The 18,534-nt window shown below is 39.5% G+C and overlaps 1 protein-coding gene across 5 annotated transcripts in view; it reads right to left on the reverse strand.

The window, feature by feature from the left end:
• Window positions 1-43: 43 nt before the first annotated feature.
• The window catches only part of gus (gustavus), a 114,260-nt gene continuing 95,769 nt past the window's right edge, over window positions 44-18,534 (reverse strand). For all 5 annotated transcript variants that reach the window (XM_043420235.1, XM_043420236.1, XM_043420238.1 and 2 more), the window contains 5 exons: window positions 16,439-16,830; window positions 11,628-11,857; window positions 9,698-10,028; window positions 8,992-9,150; window positions 44-8,214 (listed from right to left, as the gene is read on the reverse strand). In XM_043420235.1, coding sequence (XP_043276170.1) covers window positions 8,075-8,214; window positions 8,992-9,150; window positions 9,698-10,028; window positions 11,628-11,857; window positions 16,439-16,830 — 1,252 coding nt within the window. In that variant the 3' untranslated portion in view covers window positions 44-8,074. The remainder of the gene's footprint in view (window positions 8,215-8,991; window positions 9,151-9,697; window positions 10,029-11,627; window positions 11,858-16,438; window positions 16,831-18,534) is intronic.

Here is an 18,534-nt window from a genome sequence, read left to right on the forward strand (position 1 = left end):
TGAGAAATAAAAAGCTTATCGATCGAATGAAAACTCCGAGGTATTAATATGCTTTTGAATGTTTTAATTATAATACGCTCTGTTGGTGAATTTGTTTCCGCTACAAACATCGACATCCAGCCTGAACTATTTTAGACAGCATTTTTGCTCTATACATTACCGAGTAAGGTCGTTCCTCGTTTTCCTCGAGTCAACGACCCTCGGTTATTGATGTATATAAAAAAATATCAAATCACGAACATAACATGAAATAATGGAGACAACCATAATCGTCGCGTTGCTTTTTTTCATCTTCTCCTGCTCTCCTCTCTCTTTCTCACTTTCCTGTTTCTTTTCATTAACTATCACAACGCTATCATTATTATCGTAAACATTAAGGCATTACATATTTATAAAGTCTTCGTCACTCGCTACTATACAGCAATACCACGCTAACTCATAAATTTATTGTATAATAGACGTGAGATCGCTCGTTGCGATAGTCCTCAACGCAATTTCTGTCCCTTAAAGTCCTGTCATTTTTTCCTACTCATTTTTCTTATTTTCTTCCCTTTCACTTGCTTTTTTCTCGTGCTCTTTTGACACAGACACAGACACACACATGGCAGACTGGACAAGGCATGGAGGGTTCCTGTGAGACATTTCTTGCCTTCTTCCTCTCGCTCCCTCGAGCTCTATTTTCACAATCGCACACACACGCACACGCACGCTTATGGGTATCGATTATACAGACATGAGAGTGTGTTTTTTCCATTTTTCTTTTAGCGGATAAAAAAATATCGGGAAACTGAATTGCGACGCGCGAAAAAGGAAACGCTGGTCCGAGTGTCACTTCCGTCGCGTTCGAATTTCGCAGAAACTTGAAAAACTCGCTAAATTCCAAATTTTCTTGTTGTTTTGCTTGCGAATCTGACAAATTTGGAGGAAAGTACGTACTTTTGTGGGCTTGCGTACACAGTCGAGTGGATTCGGGCGCGTAAATTTGTCTCCTTCAACGTTTCGATTGGATGAATTAGAAAGACTCGTTGTGGCAATGTATTTCGATGCGGACAGGCGAGCAGGCAGTTTCACGGCATTTTATTTACGGTTTTCTTCTTTTTCAACGTTCTCTTGACTCTGGAACGGTCGTTCGGAAGCAGACGAGGCTCAACGTCATTATTGTAACGGTTTTTTAATACGCGAGGAAAAAGTCGCGATCGTCGAGTACGTTTTGAACACATTTTCTTATTTTGACGTCACGTCGATCGGAAAAAGTCCCGGACACGAATGGGCGACAAAAAATTGGCGAAGAATCTCCCCAGTGGAAACAGCGTCGCGGTTGCTACGCGGGCCTGCACGTTTTCATTCGTTAAATATTTCATCCAGAGGGTTTTTCCGTTTCTTTCCCATTTTTCTACAAATTTGACTTCGTCGCTGAAAATAAAAAAGATAAAATCATCGGACTTTCCTCATAATTTTTCTATTTGACGAAGAAAAACCAAAGCCTCTCTACTCTGCATTTCTCTGCGACTCAACTGTGTGAGAATTTCTGAGGCTATACGAAAAAACATCCCCAAGAGAAATGAATTTCGAAGTTTGTGAAAATGCCGCATCGTTTCGCTCAGTCAAATATTTCGTCGACGAAAGACGATGGAAATAAAAAGGTCCAAAATATTTGTAGAAAACTTAAAAACAAGCGAGAGATCGGTGTCAGGCTTGAAATTTTGTGGTCGAACTTCGGGACCGCAAAGAGAGCGAGAGAGAGAATGAGAAAGAGCACGAGGCAGAGAGCCCTTAACGAAGAGGCAAAAAAACGAAAGTAGGGAGGAAAATCGATAGGAAGAGAGCTCGGAAAAGTTGTCCTTCGCTCGATCTCCGATCGGTAAGAAAACTTGGTAATTTCGAGAGACAATGGCGCGTGTTTTTGAATTTTCATCTTATTTATTGGATGTAGCATCATTCATTTTATTCATCGAGGCAATGTTTTCTTTTTTTGTCAATTTTTTTATTATTTTTAATATTAATATAGGAAGGGGGCACACGGCGAGCTGACAACATATTTAGCAGGGCGCCCCCCTGCGCGGTATATCGCGAATCACTTTTTATTCTATCAATCGTTCGCTCTCTCAATCTCGCTTTTATTATCCTCCGAAAGCTTCGAAGGGATTCACAAAGAAAAAAAAAAATCACGAGCTCATGTTTCTTCGTCGTTCATCATTCATCGTTTTTTCTCGCTCAATAATCGTTTGTTGTTGTTGTTGTTGCTTTTATTATTTGCAGAGTTTTTTTATTCATTAAAAATCGCTATGCAGCGAAATATCGGGCTGCTTGAGAGATCGAGAGAAAAAAAAATAAAACACCAAATCGTTTTATCGACACGGATCAATCGAATCCCAGCATCGTATAAAATGAATCCACATTATGCCGACTAACACGATTATCGTCTTAATCCTTTTTAAACTCTATCAACTGATATAATAATAGTTATTAATATTATTAATAATAATAATATGTACAACATTCCTATAGTATCTATAATGTCGTCTATATCGTCTCGGTGAAACGGAAACGGTCGACACGCGCTCAGATTATTATAAAATATTATTCGTTAAAACGCCTCACTTTTACTTCGCTCAGTTACACAATTTCCTCGTTTCTTTCCTTCATTTCTGTACTTTTTTGTTTGTTTTGTTTTTTGTTTTATCCCTGCCGTAACGAGTTTTCAATATTAATCGAGACCTCAAGTCGATCGTGAATTTCATAAGTTCGTATTTTCATTGAAGAATCTTGTATTGCATTGGAATTCAAATATGGAATTGACGAAGTCGAATTAATCCTGATCTGTAAGTAACCGAACTTCCAAATTTCAGTTGAACTCTTATGGAAGGCAACCCAGACTCCGGAATTGACGTTAAACGCCATTTAATCTGTACGATTTGACTCGAAATCAAGTTCACCGACGAAATCGGAAGTGATCGACAAGAATCTCGTCACTGGAGATTGGACGTTGACTCCGAAAACTCGAATTTTGGGCGAATGAATTTTTTGTCGTTTCCAATCGAGATTTTCAACTTCTCGTACGAACTTACGAACTTACGAACTTACGAATGAGTTCAAACAAAAAGCCAAACTCATAATCATCATAATTGTTATGAAAATGAGGTTTTTTTCAGCCAAGTAAATGCTCAATATTTCTCGAAGGTTGGTGTTCACGGTTGGAGCTTTAAGGCCTCGAATTTGTGTGTCGATACCTGTCATTTTGTTTAGTCCTTCTCGTACGTATATATTTGTACATTTTATAATCTCGCGAGGACTACTTTCGTCCCGCTCGTCGTCGATACAATAATGCGGGTGGCTTTTCTTCGTGTTACACAAAGTGTAAATGTTAATTCTGTTTCTTTGTTTAATTAAGTTTGTTTGTTTGTTTCATTTATTTATTAGAATTCTATTGTGTGCTTTGCTGTTGCAATTTATATCGTAACTTATCTGTCACTTTTATTTTTATTTAGGCTTGCGGTAACATCTTATCGACGAGACGCACGTGTGAACGAGAAAGTTTGAAAAAACCGAAGGTTTTTTTGGATCGAGCTCGAAGATATAAAAAAAAAGTGGAAAGGCTCCTTTCGCTTAATTTTCGAATTTCTATGAAATACGACAAGTTATGAGTGGTCGAAATATTGGATTGCACCATCAAACGAAATCTCGTTTCTGTGTGTACATTTTTAAAGATACAAAAACTCACAATTTTTTGAGCCATTGATACAGAGAAGCAAAAAAAAATAGAAATGATTACGAGTTTTCGAGTGTTCAACAATATTTGGAAGACGACGAAACGATTTTCGCTCTAATTTTTCGCCATTTCTTATTTCCCAACATTGTATATGGAAGAAAAAATGATAAAATCGACCAAAAAGAAATAGTTACGGGGAGACTTTTTGAAAATGTGCGTTTCACCATAAAAGTAGGCCAGGCCCTTTGTACGATCGATCAAGGTCGATGATGAAGAAGCGATCGAAATAATAATAAAAAAAAGGGTAAAATTGAACTTTCGTTTTTCAAAAGTTTCGGAACAAGCGGATTTTCATTTTCATTTTTTTTCAATTCTTGTTCACCCGGAATGAAAAAAACTAAAACGACGAATAAACAAAAACGTGTGACGCGTTCAACACGGAACTCAAATGACAAAGAACAAGAAAACTGAGCAATATCCGATTGAACACGATAAAAAAATTAATAGGAATTGTCGACAGTTTATTGAGATCTTTCTCGCAGATGGCTGAACATACATACATTTTATCTTTTTCGCTCCATTTATAAATTCACACTAATTTTCAATACAAATAAACGAACAAAAAAAGATCCGTTCATAGCTTACGTTCCGTGCATCGGTTGAATTGCCAGGCTGTTAATTATCGTCACCTTTGGACATTACAGAAATTTAGAACTATGTACATGTCGCTGGTACTTCTTGTTTTTTCTTTTCATTCGTTTTTGTCTCTCCATTTATCGTTATTTAAAATCTCTTTCTTTTCTACCTTCGCTTCTCGCCTTATTTCCTTCCACTTTCCTCGTTCCTCGAAGCGAGGATGAAAAGTAAAAATAATAATCACTAGGGACCAGTCATAAGTTGTCATGCTTAATAGTACAATAGTTACACGCGCAATATCTAATCATCATCAGCGAATGATCAATCGTCATCGTTAATTCATTAATTACAATATTCAACGTACAAATGTAATTTCGTAATCGGGATTACAGGTGACAGTTTTTATTCTTGTTTTGGAATTCTGCCAATGCCCGTGTTCATTCTTTTGTTTTTCTTCATTCAGTTTTTTTTTTTGCGTCCACATTCGCCATTCCCACAATCGTCAAGTATTTTAAATCATCTAGTGTCCTTTTACTCATCCCTTTCCTCTCGAATTTCTATTTTTTCTTCTCACAGTGTAATCAAAACTCTACCTGGCCGAAAGATTATTTAATTTTGTTTTTGTGTTTTATCATTTTTATTTTTTTTTAATTTTTTTTCTTTATTCTCACATTACTCAAAGTTCGATCTCTCGCAGGCGATTCGAGACTTTCATCATCGTCACACGAGTGGATCATATTCTTCTACGTTTTCATCATTTTCAACACAAAATTTTTCCGCACATTAATTTCTTAAATCCAGCCTCGAGAAATTCTATCAATTCTTTTTCATCGTCCCTTCTTCTCTGTCGCTCTTCACACACGTAACTCACAAATATTTGCGCGATCGCGTAGAACCCCGTTAGTTCACGAGCGTCGTGACACGAACGAGGACATATTTATACGTTTATACGAGGCGTTTTTTTATCCAACTTGACGCAGCTTTGGCTCTGGCCCTCTCAAATTTCATTCGACATAGTATCAAAAAGATTCCTCAAACTTGGATGCAAGAACGAAGAAAATAAAATTCTTCCTTCGGTAACAGTTTTCTTCTATTTCACTTACGTCGGTGAAAATCACATGGAAAAAATAAACGAGAAAATCATTCACGCGATCTGTTAAAAACCGAATTTTCATTCAAAATTCTTTTATTATCAACAACAAAATCGAACGAACGACAGTGTTACAAACGAAAGTAAAAAAAAAAAAGAAAAAGAAAACAAAACAAAACAGCGAACAAAATTCTAGAGGACGCGTGTCAAAGTGAGGCCATTTTGGCGAGGAACCTCATACATAGATACGAATTATATATATATACATATATTTATATATATATATATATATTTTCGACATAATCTCCAGTTTTTCAATCATCTCGAGCGAATGCATTTTCAGTCTCGTGATTAAATTTTTCGTCGAGGAAGAAGTGTGTTATGTTTTTCATATCTTTTCGGTTGTTGTTGTTGGATTTTTATCGTTTTTTATTATACACCGCTATGAACCTCGATTAGACCTAAGCATGCTTAGAAAATATTTGAAAAAACGAGTCTATTGGAAGGTGGCTTTTTTCGTTCAATTAGCGCTCTCTCTTTCTCTCTCGCTCTCGCACTTTCGCACATTTTTATTTACTCGTCGCTGTACACACACACGGTTTTGTTTATACTTCATTTAATTTTTTTCTTCCTTCAATCGCAATAATAATAATAATATTAATAATAAAAATAATAATAATATTAATAATAGTAATCATTGAAAAACATTGTTTTTTATCATCATATCATTTACTCCGCACGTTATTCAATTGTTGCTACGATCTTGGGGTCCTGTTATTATTATTATTTTTTTAATTTGAATTTTTGTTGTTTCAACCTCGATTCCGTCGTCGTAATCGTCGTAGTTATCGTCATCATCGTTGCTCACCACCCGCATTGGATCCTCGACTTTTCTCGTTTTTAGCACGTTCTTCAGCTTTCACGAACTCCTTAATCCTTGCCTGTTTTTCTTTCTCTTCATAATAATAATGTTGTTGTTGTTGTTGTTCATTTTTTTATTCTTGTCACAAATACGCAGAGCAGGACTAGAGCGTGAGCTCGTATTCGGCGTTGTAAAAATTAGCGCGCCTTTATCATCTCACGCTTTAATAACTTGTCCGTTTTCTCATATCATTTCGTTCTCTCGTTTTATCTTTCTCTTTCGCTTTTTCTCTCAGCCCCTCGCGCTCAATGTGGAATAAAACGAGCGAGTCATCCGATTGACACTGACACATGTAACTTCGGGATTAAAAATCTAAACTTATTTTGTTTTTTGCGGTCTTTTTCGTTTCTTATTTCTTTTTACTGGCCAACCGTGAAGCTCTCGACGTACGTGTGTCACGGGTTAATTCGAGCCGCGTATCCGTTAGGAATCTCTCAGTAACGGCGAAATTCTATTTGAAAATGAAAATAATAAAAGGAAAATCAAAAAAAAAAAAAGAAAAAACAGAAATAGAATTTTTCGTTCTCCGACGTCGACATCACCGCCTCGTCCCCGAAGCTTCGGCACATTGTTCTTCTACAAATTTAGCTACGAAATGAAAAAGCTCCGAACAAAAGGGAGAAATAAGCTTCCATTATTTTCCGCTTTCTCTCAATCTCTCCGCTCGTCTCGTCAATCATTCAAATCCACTTGATCTCACAAAATTGCTCCCAGAAAACACACGCGAAATAAAAACACAAAAAAGTGACAAAAAAATTCAGAATCCAATGAAACAACGCGCAGGAGCGTCGACGAGACGATTCATTACGTTATCGCGTGCTTCATCGATTCTTTTGTTTTCTCTACTTGTTTTTTTTTTTTTTTAATCATAACAATTAATAAAGGCTCTACGATTGGAAAAATCGTATGGACAACATAAAACAACAATATTACCTAATAATTTACTAGCGCTCGCCCTTACGGATCCCCGCATTCCCGAACTCAATCGTAATATTCTTCTTCTCCTTTTTATCCTTTTTTCGGGTTATTTTTAATATTCTCGTCTTGTACCTCGTTTCTACAATTTTTTTAATCATTTTCACAGGTACGAGATCGATTCGTCAATGAACAAACTTAATATCTTTCTCTCAAATTCTCACACGAAAAGGAGAAAATTTGTTGATTTCACGTCGAGTTTAACGAACTCCATTTCTTTTTATCACGTTCGCTCTCGGGGAGCCGCGATTTGAAAACATCGGAAAATAAAATTCTCGTGTATTTCGAGACGCAAAGGCAAATGGTAAAACAAAAAATGTCAAATGAAATAATGTAAAAAAAAATTAAGAATTCGAAGAATCGTGCTTGAAAATAAGCTACTCGAGAACGAGAACGGTGACTTTTGCGGTTGATTTGTTTTTTCCTTCATCGATTTTACAACAACCCTCAATTCGCTTAAACTCTCAAATCTTAATAGATTCTCGAGCATCTTTTCGTTCGTCTTTCGTTCGAAACGTATTTCATTAGAAGGAACGGAGTTAGGGACACGCGGCCTCACGTGGACTGTGCTCGGTGGCGAGATGCGAGAATTTCCAGTTTCGGTTCTCAATGTGCGTTCTCGTGTTTACGATTATTATTGCGCTCTCAAATATCTTCTCCTCTTTCTTCTTTCTCTCATCTCGTCTCAGTCGCGATCGTAGTAAACGTTGTTTTGTTTTCTTCCCGTTTTGCCAAACGGTTGTTACCTCCTGTCACGATAAAGGAGATAAGTCTTCATCGCCCGTGGCAAATTCAACACGGTTATCTTCTCCTCTAGTCGATGTTTACCGATCCGTTGTCGTATCACTCTTCGACAGAGATCCATCAGAGGCAAAGGTTCGGCTGTTTTGATTGGAAAAAAATAAACAACATTCGATTAACGATGTTTTCTCATATTGTGAGTACGATTGATTAATGAATAATAAGTGATTCAATTGACGGTACTTCAAAGAGGAGAAAAATCATTTTGTTTTGAGAAACTTTTGTGTTTGCGTGTTAAGGAACAAAAAATATTGCTTCGCTTACAAAATTACCAGCGTTTACTCCAAAATGAAAACTCTATTTCAAGACTGAATTCCAAGTCGGAATGTCATGATGTTTTTTGATCGAGTTTTATTCTCATGAAAGCGTATGCGTGCTTCTATCGCGTATTGTGGTAAAACGCCTGGAGATTAAAGCTTAAGATCATAAAACCAATCTCATAGAACATTAAATTTCCTACGAAAAAGCCCCTGACGACGTTCCTCTGTATCTTGTAAGAGCGGTTTGAAAAAATTCCTCAAAGTTTCTTTAGCGAGAATGTCTTTGATCTGCTTCTAAATTTAGACTACTCTAGATTGAAAAACCTTGTTAGACGTTATTTATTCTTATAGAAAATTTCATGCTTCACGGAATTGATTCTCTGGTTGTTCGCTCAATCATCGAGTGTTTCTTTTAACCATTCATAATTTATCACGAAACCGTTCGATCTGAAAACTTTGGTAGACCTTTCAACCGAGATTTCTGTCTTGAAATACAAAGTGTTTACTTCGTAATGATTGAATTCGAAATAGAATGAAAAATTTGTTTGAGGTTAAAAAAAAAAAAACTATAAAAACAGATGAAAAATTATTTGCTTACGATCAAGGCCACCGATGTACTTCATGGTGATCTCGCAGTGTCCCCACACTGCTGAGACAATAGGATGCAATTTTCTTCCTTTAAGACCTCTAAAAGCTACGCCGAGGTACTGACCGTCAACGACAAATGCTAACGTGCCCTCGTCCATGTCGAGTACAACTGTAAACAAATATGAACGTTAAAAAACCATAGTTCGATAATTTTCATCAAAAAATCACAAGAAAATAAATTGTTCTCTCCAAAAATGATGTACAAAATCTGTGAAGAGTAAAAAAAAATAGCTCAACGTACTCGTTGTGTTTTTAATATCATTTTAATTTTTACTCCAACTCAAAATCTATTGTTTAAAAATTCTCGTTAAGATAAACTCATTTTTAACTCAACAATAAACTGTAGAAACAACGCAATCGAAATAATTGGCAATGACGTAACATGTTTTTTGTATGATTCATCTTTAGTGGAATTTCTCCAACGATTAAATAAATTGTGTAAGAACAGTTGGCATGGAATTCATGCGTTTAAGGCTCAAGTATAAAAAAACTGTGTGGGAATGACGTAAAAAAGGTGCCAAACAAACAAAATTGTTCTACGTCTCTTGAGAAAAATGGAATGTTTTGAGATCGTGGATTGAAGTAAACGATAAAATGAGTATGAACAGCATCCAGAATAAATGGGAGTCAAAATCAATCTTTTTTGTTCAACCTACCCAAAAATTTGTCGGGAACTATGAAGGTTTCATCGGGCTTTAATAGCGCTGGGTACGTCACACCATTGTTGTTCTTCGAGTCGTGATAAAGTTTATTTCTACCAAGATCCCAGCCCCAGCTGAGCTCGTTGTTACCGACTAGGCTTTGATAGCCGACGCTGTGGAGTGGCGCTTCGGACGTCGCGACGCCTACGACCGCGTGTGTACCACGCTGTCTCGTGCTCCAATGGAGCTCCCACACGTGCATGCCCTTTGTGTAACCGACCTTCCCTCGTATGCAATCCGTACTTTGAGCTACGGGGTGACGATGAAACGTTAACTTGTCGTCCTCCTGAAATTTAACGACAACAAATTAATGAACGTTTTTGGAATAGCTGAGCCCAACTTTGGTGCTGCGAACTCGAGAATTTGCAGTGAACATTTTTCGTGTAGTCTTCGAAGAGAGTTTTTAATCTGTCAACTTTGGATTTGGTGTGATTCGTGTTTTATTTTGAAAAATGTCAATTTTGTAACTATTGCTTAACGATTTTTAATCACTCGAGTTCGTTTGAGATTCTTTTGTTAAATTGTTTTTGATGTTAAACATTTTACGAAAAATCGAATAGACAGATTCGAGGAAAGATGAATGAGTGAGTGGACGATTTTTGAGGGGAGTTGCTTTTGGCATTGAGAGTATTTTTGAAGAACAAATTACAATGCAGATTTCATGAGGCGAGATTTAGGGTCTGAAAACTGCAGAATAGGCGTTTCGGGTCCTCTTAATGAAATGTTCTTTCGAAAGGATTTGTCGCAATACTTTTCCTCATAAGCTACATACCTGGCAAAAATAGCTACCTGAAATATTCGAGATCGTAGAATTTGTAATCCTTTACTATTGTTCATGTCTCATACCGAAAATATTTTGGATTTATCTAATCTTTCATTTTCGTACAACGAGAATAAAAAAAACGTGACGATCGACTCGAAATTCGTGATTACTTGTTGCAAGGTCATTTGGATTGTCAATTTCAAGAAGGCTCTTGATCAATAGCTTCTTTCGAATGACAGTTTTAAGACGATTTGGTGCAGAGGTATTGGAAGAATTTTATGATTTTGTGGAAGTTTCTAAGTGACAAATTTCTGGAGTTTTCCTTCTTTTTTTTTCGTCTCGCATTCAAAGATGAGTTCAGAGATATTTTTCAGTTTCAATATTTCCCTTCGAACGAGTTTTCGTGTCAAAAATAATAACGAAAAAAGTTCTGTACGCCGAGCATTCGGAAATCAATTTTATTCTCAATTGTTTTTATTTCTCGCGAAGGAAATAACGAAATTCCATATTTCATGTTAATTTTCGAACGCAAAATCCCGAGAGTTTTAACGACGCGATATTTTGGGCCACTGGTCAGTGCAGCGTTCTTGAACTTTCGTGAGTGCGAGGAGGATCCTTTCAAAAAGATTGAAAAACTGTTGGACGATTTTTTCAAAGTGTTCATTGAATCTAACCTTTGAATGTGCGACCAAAAGAGTCGTTAATTTGAGAGCTCACGCGTGACATTTCACTCCAAACTTCAACCGCCAATCACGTGCCAAATGTCGATGACGTTCAACAGAGAGTTTGGCGATTCGTTAGCGGCTATAAATAGCTCGAAGATAATTTGAGTCTCGATGACAAAAAACTGGGAAAAAGTCCCAAAAATAAACCGAAACTAAAACAATCGCGCCCACTAAAAACGTTTTTTTTGTATTCCGCAGGCAAAAATCGTGGAATAATTAAGCGCTCGCGCTTGTTACACAAACATGTTGACTGAAAGTTGTTCGATAAATTTGCTCGATTCGCGGACAGACGCGAAAAAAATACGTTCGACCACACGAAAAATCATCAACTCATGAGAAATTGTCGAATATTTTTCAACCCAAAATATAACATGAAAATAAATAATTATCTGTTCACCTTGACGAATATGTTGAGACTCCGGTCCTCGGCATTCCAGCCGTGATGTACCTGAGTCTCGCGTGACGCGGGTGGCATGTCGAGTAGTACATCGAGACGAGCTGGCCTCGAGAAGTCCTGGGCCAGTGCTCGGGGCACTACCGGTTTGTACGCCACGGCACCGCCACCACCGACGCCAACGCCGCCGCCTGTTCCTGCACCGCTTTCGCGAGTCAGGCTCTTCAAGCCACCTGAAACGAATTTCAAAAAACGAAAAAAATTAGTGAGAATTCACGGGAAGCAAAGACGAAAAAGGAACGAAAGAAATGAAACAAAAACTGAGGACAAGAAAAAAGTCGAACGAGCTCACACGATTCGTGATAAAAGATGAAAAAAGAATTTTTTCATGCAAAAGTTTTAATAATTTTACTCCAAATACTTAATTATTTCGTAAAATAAAAATTCTTCTTTTCATGGAAAAAAAAACAAGTTGAATTCCGTTTGCTGTGAGTCGCTACTGGTCAACAATGAGTCACAAATGTAAATAATGATCGACGTGCTTCTTATTGACGAATGTAGGATTTCTACGAGAAAATGGTCGCCGGATATGAATCGTACGCGTAGAGCTACTGATCGAGTCAAAAGCCCACGTTAAATGGAGGATCAAGAAGCAAAAAATGTTTTGCATTTGATAAAATAAAGAATGATTGAATTACAATTATTGCGTTTCCTTCGTTTGTACAACGAAAATTTGCTGGTGATTTTTTTCGTGAACATTACAGACCGAAACGACTGTTATACCGACTCGAGACCGGAGGTGAACTGAAAGTTCCGTTCTAACGTTCGAACCGCGTTGAATTCATGAGGGACACTGCGGGGCCAAAAGTTCGGACGAAGTGTCAGAAATTTTTGGGGTTCCGTGACGACGGAGATTCGGTCACGTCGGTATTGTGGAGAGCCGAAAATGGGGTTGGTGGAGGGGAGCGCAGGGGCGAGAAAAAACGTAGGCCATGAAAGCGAAAGAAAGAGAGGCACAGAAAGGGAGAGGAGATTTCAATGGCGTAGAGTTCTTAGACGATCCTTGACCGCTTAGTTTATTTGCTCTCGCAGCTGTTCCTGAGCTTCGAGGGTTCGACGAAGAAGGCTCAGGAGCCCCGAAAAACCACCGCTCTTTTCCACCGTCCCTAGTTAGTTATATTCCTACAGGGTCGTCCAAAATTCATGGGTCGATCCTAAATCGGTCCTCTGCGTACTTAGAGCCTTAAAATCTATTCCTTAATCTGGACGGTTCACTTGTGTCAAATGTTTAAACAAGAAAAATATTTCTAGCTGCGCATACGAATTTTTCTAAACGTTGTGCTCAAACCAGCAGTTTGTATCCATTCGCGAAATGGTGTAAAACGTTTCGAGACCTTTTGTCAACAAAAGATGAGAAAAAACATAGATTTTTTAAAAAAACATTTGCCCGAAAACAAACTAAAAACGATAAAAAAAAAAACGCAGTAAAATCAAACCCAGACGAATTAGAGGAAAAAATGGCACATTTTTTCAAACCAAGTTTTAGAATTTTTCAAGTTTTAATTCTTTCCCAAAACCCACTCGTCGCGACCCTCTAACGTCCCACGTTATTTCTTCAACGGGCCGTCAAATTTCTTCATCAATAAAGCACTGCGCGGCACACGGATACTTTCCGAACGATGCTATGACGTCAGAACACTCGTGCAGTCCTTGAGATCACTCATCTCGTGGTTAACCGAGTTTTTCCTCCCGAGCAAGCTCAACCTAACATCGCCAACGGTGGATTATTATACTTTCTAAATTTTTATCTCATCCCACTCCCATGACGTAACTTCATTGTAAATTCAATCGAAGAATCACGCTGCTGGAAAACGGAGCTTTTCCTTCGCCGTTGCGAATCAAATATAACTCCAAAGCATTGAGGAAGAGTTTACTGATCGTGCATCCAAATTCGCGGGGATTCATCGCTCGATTTTTATTTCTCATTCAATAAAAGAAAATAAAATGTTCGAAATTTTCGATGATAATAAAAAATTATCGATTTTTTTTATTATTGCCAAGCCCCGAGGACAAAAAATGTTGAAAAGTTCGCAAACGATTTTATTTAGACGTGGCAACTCCCGTGGATTGCAAAATGAAGATAAATTTGGCGACCTCCTCAAAAATGATTTCAACGTTGTTGTTATATCGTTGGTGAATCGCATTAAGGCGTTTTTCTCCAAAATTTGGTTGAACGAGAAGCGGAGGGATAGGTTTCTCGATCGTAAATAAGTGTTGGAGTAGCAGCTGAAACTCGCGAACCGTGCAGAGCGCACGAGACAGATTAATGAACCGGCCGTAAATCGATTTTTATCGGGAATGACAAAGACGTTACACGCTGGCTGAGCGTGTATAAGCGTTTCGTTGAAGCGAGGCTGAGAGTGTGCGTGTGAACAGTCCGGTCGTTGAACGGGCCAACGGCCTCGAATCGACGAATTTTCCTCCCGAGAATAGCTAAATAACCATTCATCAAAAATGTTTTCAGTCAATTGAAATAACGAGCATGTGGAATATCTCGTGATGATTCAGATGCGAAGAAACATTTTAAGGTGTCACGAGAGCCCGATTTTCGTCAATTGCAAAGATATTATTGAAAAAATAATCGAACACGAAGCGAGATGAATTTTTCTGATGCGCAGTATCAAGTTCGATGCAGCTCCGATGTGAATTTTTCTCTTTTTTCGTCCTCGTTTGTGTGAGGATGAAAATAGGCACGTTCACGACGATGAGTAACGTGGTTGGAACGATGTTAGGAGAGAGAAAGAGGGACGGGGAGGGGCGTAAAGCGAAGGGTCCCGTCGAGAAGGTGAAGGTGGGTGAAGCTCTCAGGAAAAATAAAAATCTTCAAATTCCAAACTCTTCAGGTATACATCGGGAGGTAAGAAAGGCAAAGAAAAGAGAAAAAGAGAAACTTTGGTACAGCGTCGGTTCGTGATGCTTTTCGTCTTCTTTGCTTTCACGACTCCTCGTGGAAGAGGATGAATATGTGTGTAGAGGAGCGGTAGGAGGTGTATACCTGGAGAGCAGGTAAGGCGACCCGCCCTCACCTCTCACGCCCGCAGCAGCAGCAGCAGCAGCCCTCGCGCCGCTGCTCCGCTGGTGTTTTATAGGACGCCACTAAATCGAGGGTCCTGCGATCAGGAGACGTCGAGAGGCCTTGACCCCGGAATAGTCGCCGCGGGTCGTCACCAAACGCTCGCGCACACAAGTTTCTTCCCTCTTCATATTTCTTGCGAACTTTGCGTTTTGCATTATCCATAAGGGAAGTCGATCGAAAATAGTGTCAAATTTATTCTAATCACTTGCGGCTTCCAAAAACACCGAATTCGATGGAGGATATTTGATCATAAATTTCGCGTCCCACGGCTCGACTCCAAGCGCACGGTGATTTTTGTCGCAAATTTATTCGACAGCGAGTCGCACGGGGCTTTCGGAATTTTTATAAATCGATGCAAATTTTCGATGGTTCGCCTAGCACAGCCGAGTTCCAAACTTTCTAACTTTGAAGTTAAATCCTCATTCGAGCATTTGGTCGAGAAATTTCGGGGCATTCGAATCGGTCCGGCCACCCTCGCACGAAACAATCCAAGTGAAAAGTCGTTGTGCCGTGACCAGTGCATTGGATTGTGTGAAAAAACAGAATTTCCTAGACTCCTTGCGCGTTTATTATCGCCCCGGAGACAATCGATTCGACGACAATCACTCGGCACCGTTTCCCCGATCGGTGGATCCAATTTTCCCGAACTTTTAAGTCCTTTTCGATGTTTCACCGTTTGTAAGAAAGAGCCCTGCAGATCACTTACCGGAATGTCGGCCCACTGCCAAGTTCCACATCGCGAAATATTGATTTTGCGAACTCGGCTCGCACTCAGAAGCGTCGACCGGTCCAAATAATGAGTTTTATTGCGTCCGGAGCTTCTTTTCTACTCATAATTTCCACCCCCCCCCCCCTGATCCGCGGGTATTAACGTCAAATTAATCGATCGCAGTCGCTTTAACCGGCCATTTTCAAACGAGTCAATTCAAACGAGTGGGGACAAAATGTTAGAATTACTAAAATTTCGAACAGACAAAATCTCGGGTTTGTAAACTTCGAATATGACTAGAAAATAAATAAAGTCGAAAATAAATAAAGTAAAAATGTTTATATCGAAAATATCGAAAATTTCAAAAATATAATGACGAAAGACTAAATGTTACTGTGAAATACTAAAACAGCAAAAAATCGCACGGTCAAAATGGCGAAACGTTAGAAAGTCGATCGATCGCCATTTTGGCTTTCGCCTCTCCGAGGCATCCTTATTCCGCATATCTAAGTTTTATAGGCTCGAAAAATTCACTTTCGATTTTTTGCTGCTATACATTCTGGCCCATCTATAAATCACCTGCTCACCATCATATTGAATACGAAAATGTGAACTTTTGACATTCGTATCGTCTGTTAAAATTGCATTCGAAATGAAAACTATCGAAATATTCGAGTAAATACGAATTCAAAGAAGGAATATTCGGTTATAGACACGACGTATAATCTGTTAAGCAATCGATCGGAAATAAGGCTTCCGAATTACTTATTTTTCTCCAATCCCATATGACAACAAATTTTGAAATATCGATCGTTCTACAATTTGTAGTCGTTTGACATATCGAACCCTGCCCAATCGAACTCGCATCGCAGTTCAGACGAATTTTGTCAGCATAATTTTACCAAAGCCTTGACACGAATTCAACGATGAGACAAGCGAAAATGTACAACGAAGAGAATGACAATTCACCTGATATCTTTTGGCCCATGTTCATGCCCCGATGATGGGAGCGATGGTGTGGGTGATGCCGGTGATGATGGGGGTGACGTAATTCGGGGCACCCCCCCGGCAGTTTGTGCCTGTGGTGTCTTGTGCCGGTTGTGGTGTGATGATGGTGATGATGGTGGTGGTGGTGGCCGGTGTTCGGTGGTGGTGCTCCACCCTCCTGTCCTCCTCCACCTCCTCCACCGCCGCCTCCTCTTCTGGGGCTTCCACCACCGCCGCCCCCGGCCCCGCCGTAACCGCCGCCGCGGCCGACGCTGACGCTCTCGTTGCCCAAACCTCCGCTGCCGCCGGTTGTACCGACGTTTGCACCGTTGCTACGACTACCGCCCCCGCTCACGCAACGATTCGCTTTATACCTGAAACCATCCGAACATGCAAATCCTCTGTTACAAATATTTTCTCATTATTTTCAATTATTTTGTATTCTTTGGGTTTGGGCTGGTGAACGCTCGTAACGGAATGTGTGAGGAAATATTTTATTTTCTGAGCATCAATTTCCATCGGAGACTCGAGAAAGTGTACGAAAATAAGGAGAATCGATGGGATTGAGACTCAAATTGGAAGCGCGTATAATCAGTGGTTGGAATCCGTAAAAAAATGGCTTTTCCGGATCCATTGTGATCGAGGATGATTGAGCATTGAATCGAGGAGAGTGTGAGCATGATTTATGCATTGTTTTCAATCGCGAGGTGTCAGAATATTGACACATGTTTTATAACGACGCTGTAATTGTCAACAATGAGATAAACCGTGACTAATGATCGGTAATAATCGTTGGTTGTTTGGTGATTCGAACGCGAGGAAAACCTGGCAACGAATGTTATGAAAATATGAAAATCTCTTGGCAAAGAAGCGCGATATTAATTATTGAATATTTATAAATCGTAAACGAGCGTCTCGTGACATTTCGCAGTAGACGGTACGGAGGATATTTTTTGTCTGAAACTCAATGGATTTTAACCGGTCGGATGCGCTCTCTCGGGGACATCATTTATTCCGGGTTGAGCGGCGAGTTCCCATGAATATTCGGCCGGTAATGAAAAGGCTTTCGGAAACGTTTGCGGTTTTAATGAAATCGATGGATGCCTCTTTATACGATATTTCCTATGGTGTTGCTCGGCATTGCGTGAGGACGCGGTGAAAAAGCGATTGAGCAATGTATCGAGAGAGAGAGTGAGGCGGAAAGAGCCACCACAGCGTGGGGTCATTTTACCCTGCCGAGTTAATATACCGGGCGAGAGTGCTCTCAAATAATTTCCGGTATCATCGTTCAAACGCCACACGAGTGTCCGAAAATTCGCACGTTTTCTCCGACCCCGTTTCCTCGTTGATCAATTCGAGTGGGAGTTTTATTTTCATTAAAAAAATGAAAATGAAAGGAAAAAAATGCCACAAGTTGACGAAGAGAAAAAACTCTTGGGCAAATCTGTGAGGAGCAATGACGAGGGTGATTTCGAGTGTTCGATCTATCGCGACCGGAAATCATTTGCAATCGTATATTTCACCGCGTTCATATCTGAACTGGCGAACGAGAGAACGTCGTTCTCGATATTTTTCGATCGAGTTATGCAACGAGGCCATCATCCTTCGTCAGCGCACTCCCTACGACTTTTTTCCCCCTTCACGATGAGCTCGTACTTTTTCGTTCTTGTATCTTCTCGCGAGCGTGTCTGTGATCTGCGCTCTCTCTTTCTCTCTCTCTCGCGCAGCGTTCTCTCATTCCAAATCGTACGAGTATTGAATTTATTTATCTGTTTTATTTCCTCCTTCGTTTTTATTATGTAACGAGAAATATATGCGTCGGGAACGTAGCTCGTTTTTTATTCGCTACAATATATCGTACAAGTTAATTCTCGCTGCGTCGCGCGCGGAAAAGGTCAAGGTCTGATAAACGAGAGAGGAATTAGATCGCGCGCGCGCGCGAAGCTTCCTCGAGGAACATGTAAACGCGACGGACTCGACGACAATCCGCGATTGATACTCTTATCTCCCTCGCTGATAGTACGCTTCGGGCAAGATTGTCGCGAATTCGTGCGTCGTGTTTGAAAGTTGAGAAGAGC

This window comes from Venturia canescens, chromosome 5 (genome assembly GCF_019457755.1).
Source record: "Venturia canescens isolate UGA chromosome 5, ASM1945775v1, whole genome shotgun sequence".
Classification (NCBI taxonomy): Eukaryota; Metazoa; Arthropoda; class Insecta; order Hymenoptera; family Ichneumonidae; genus Venturia; species Venturia canescens.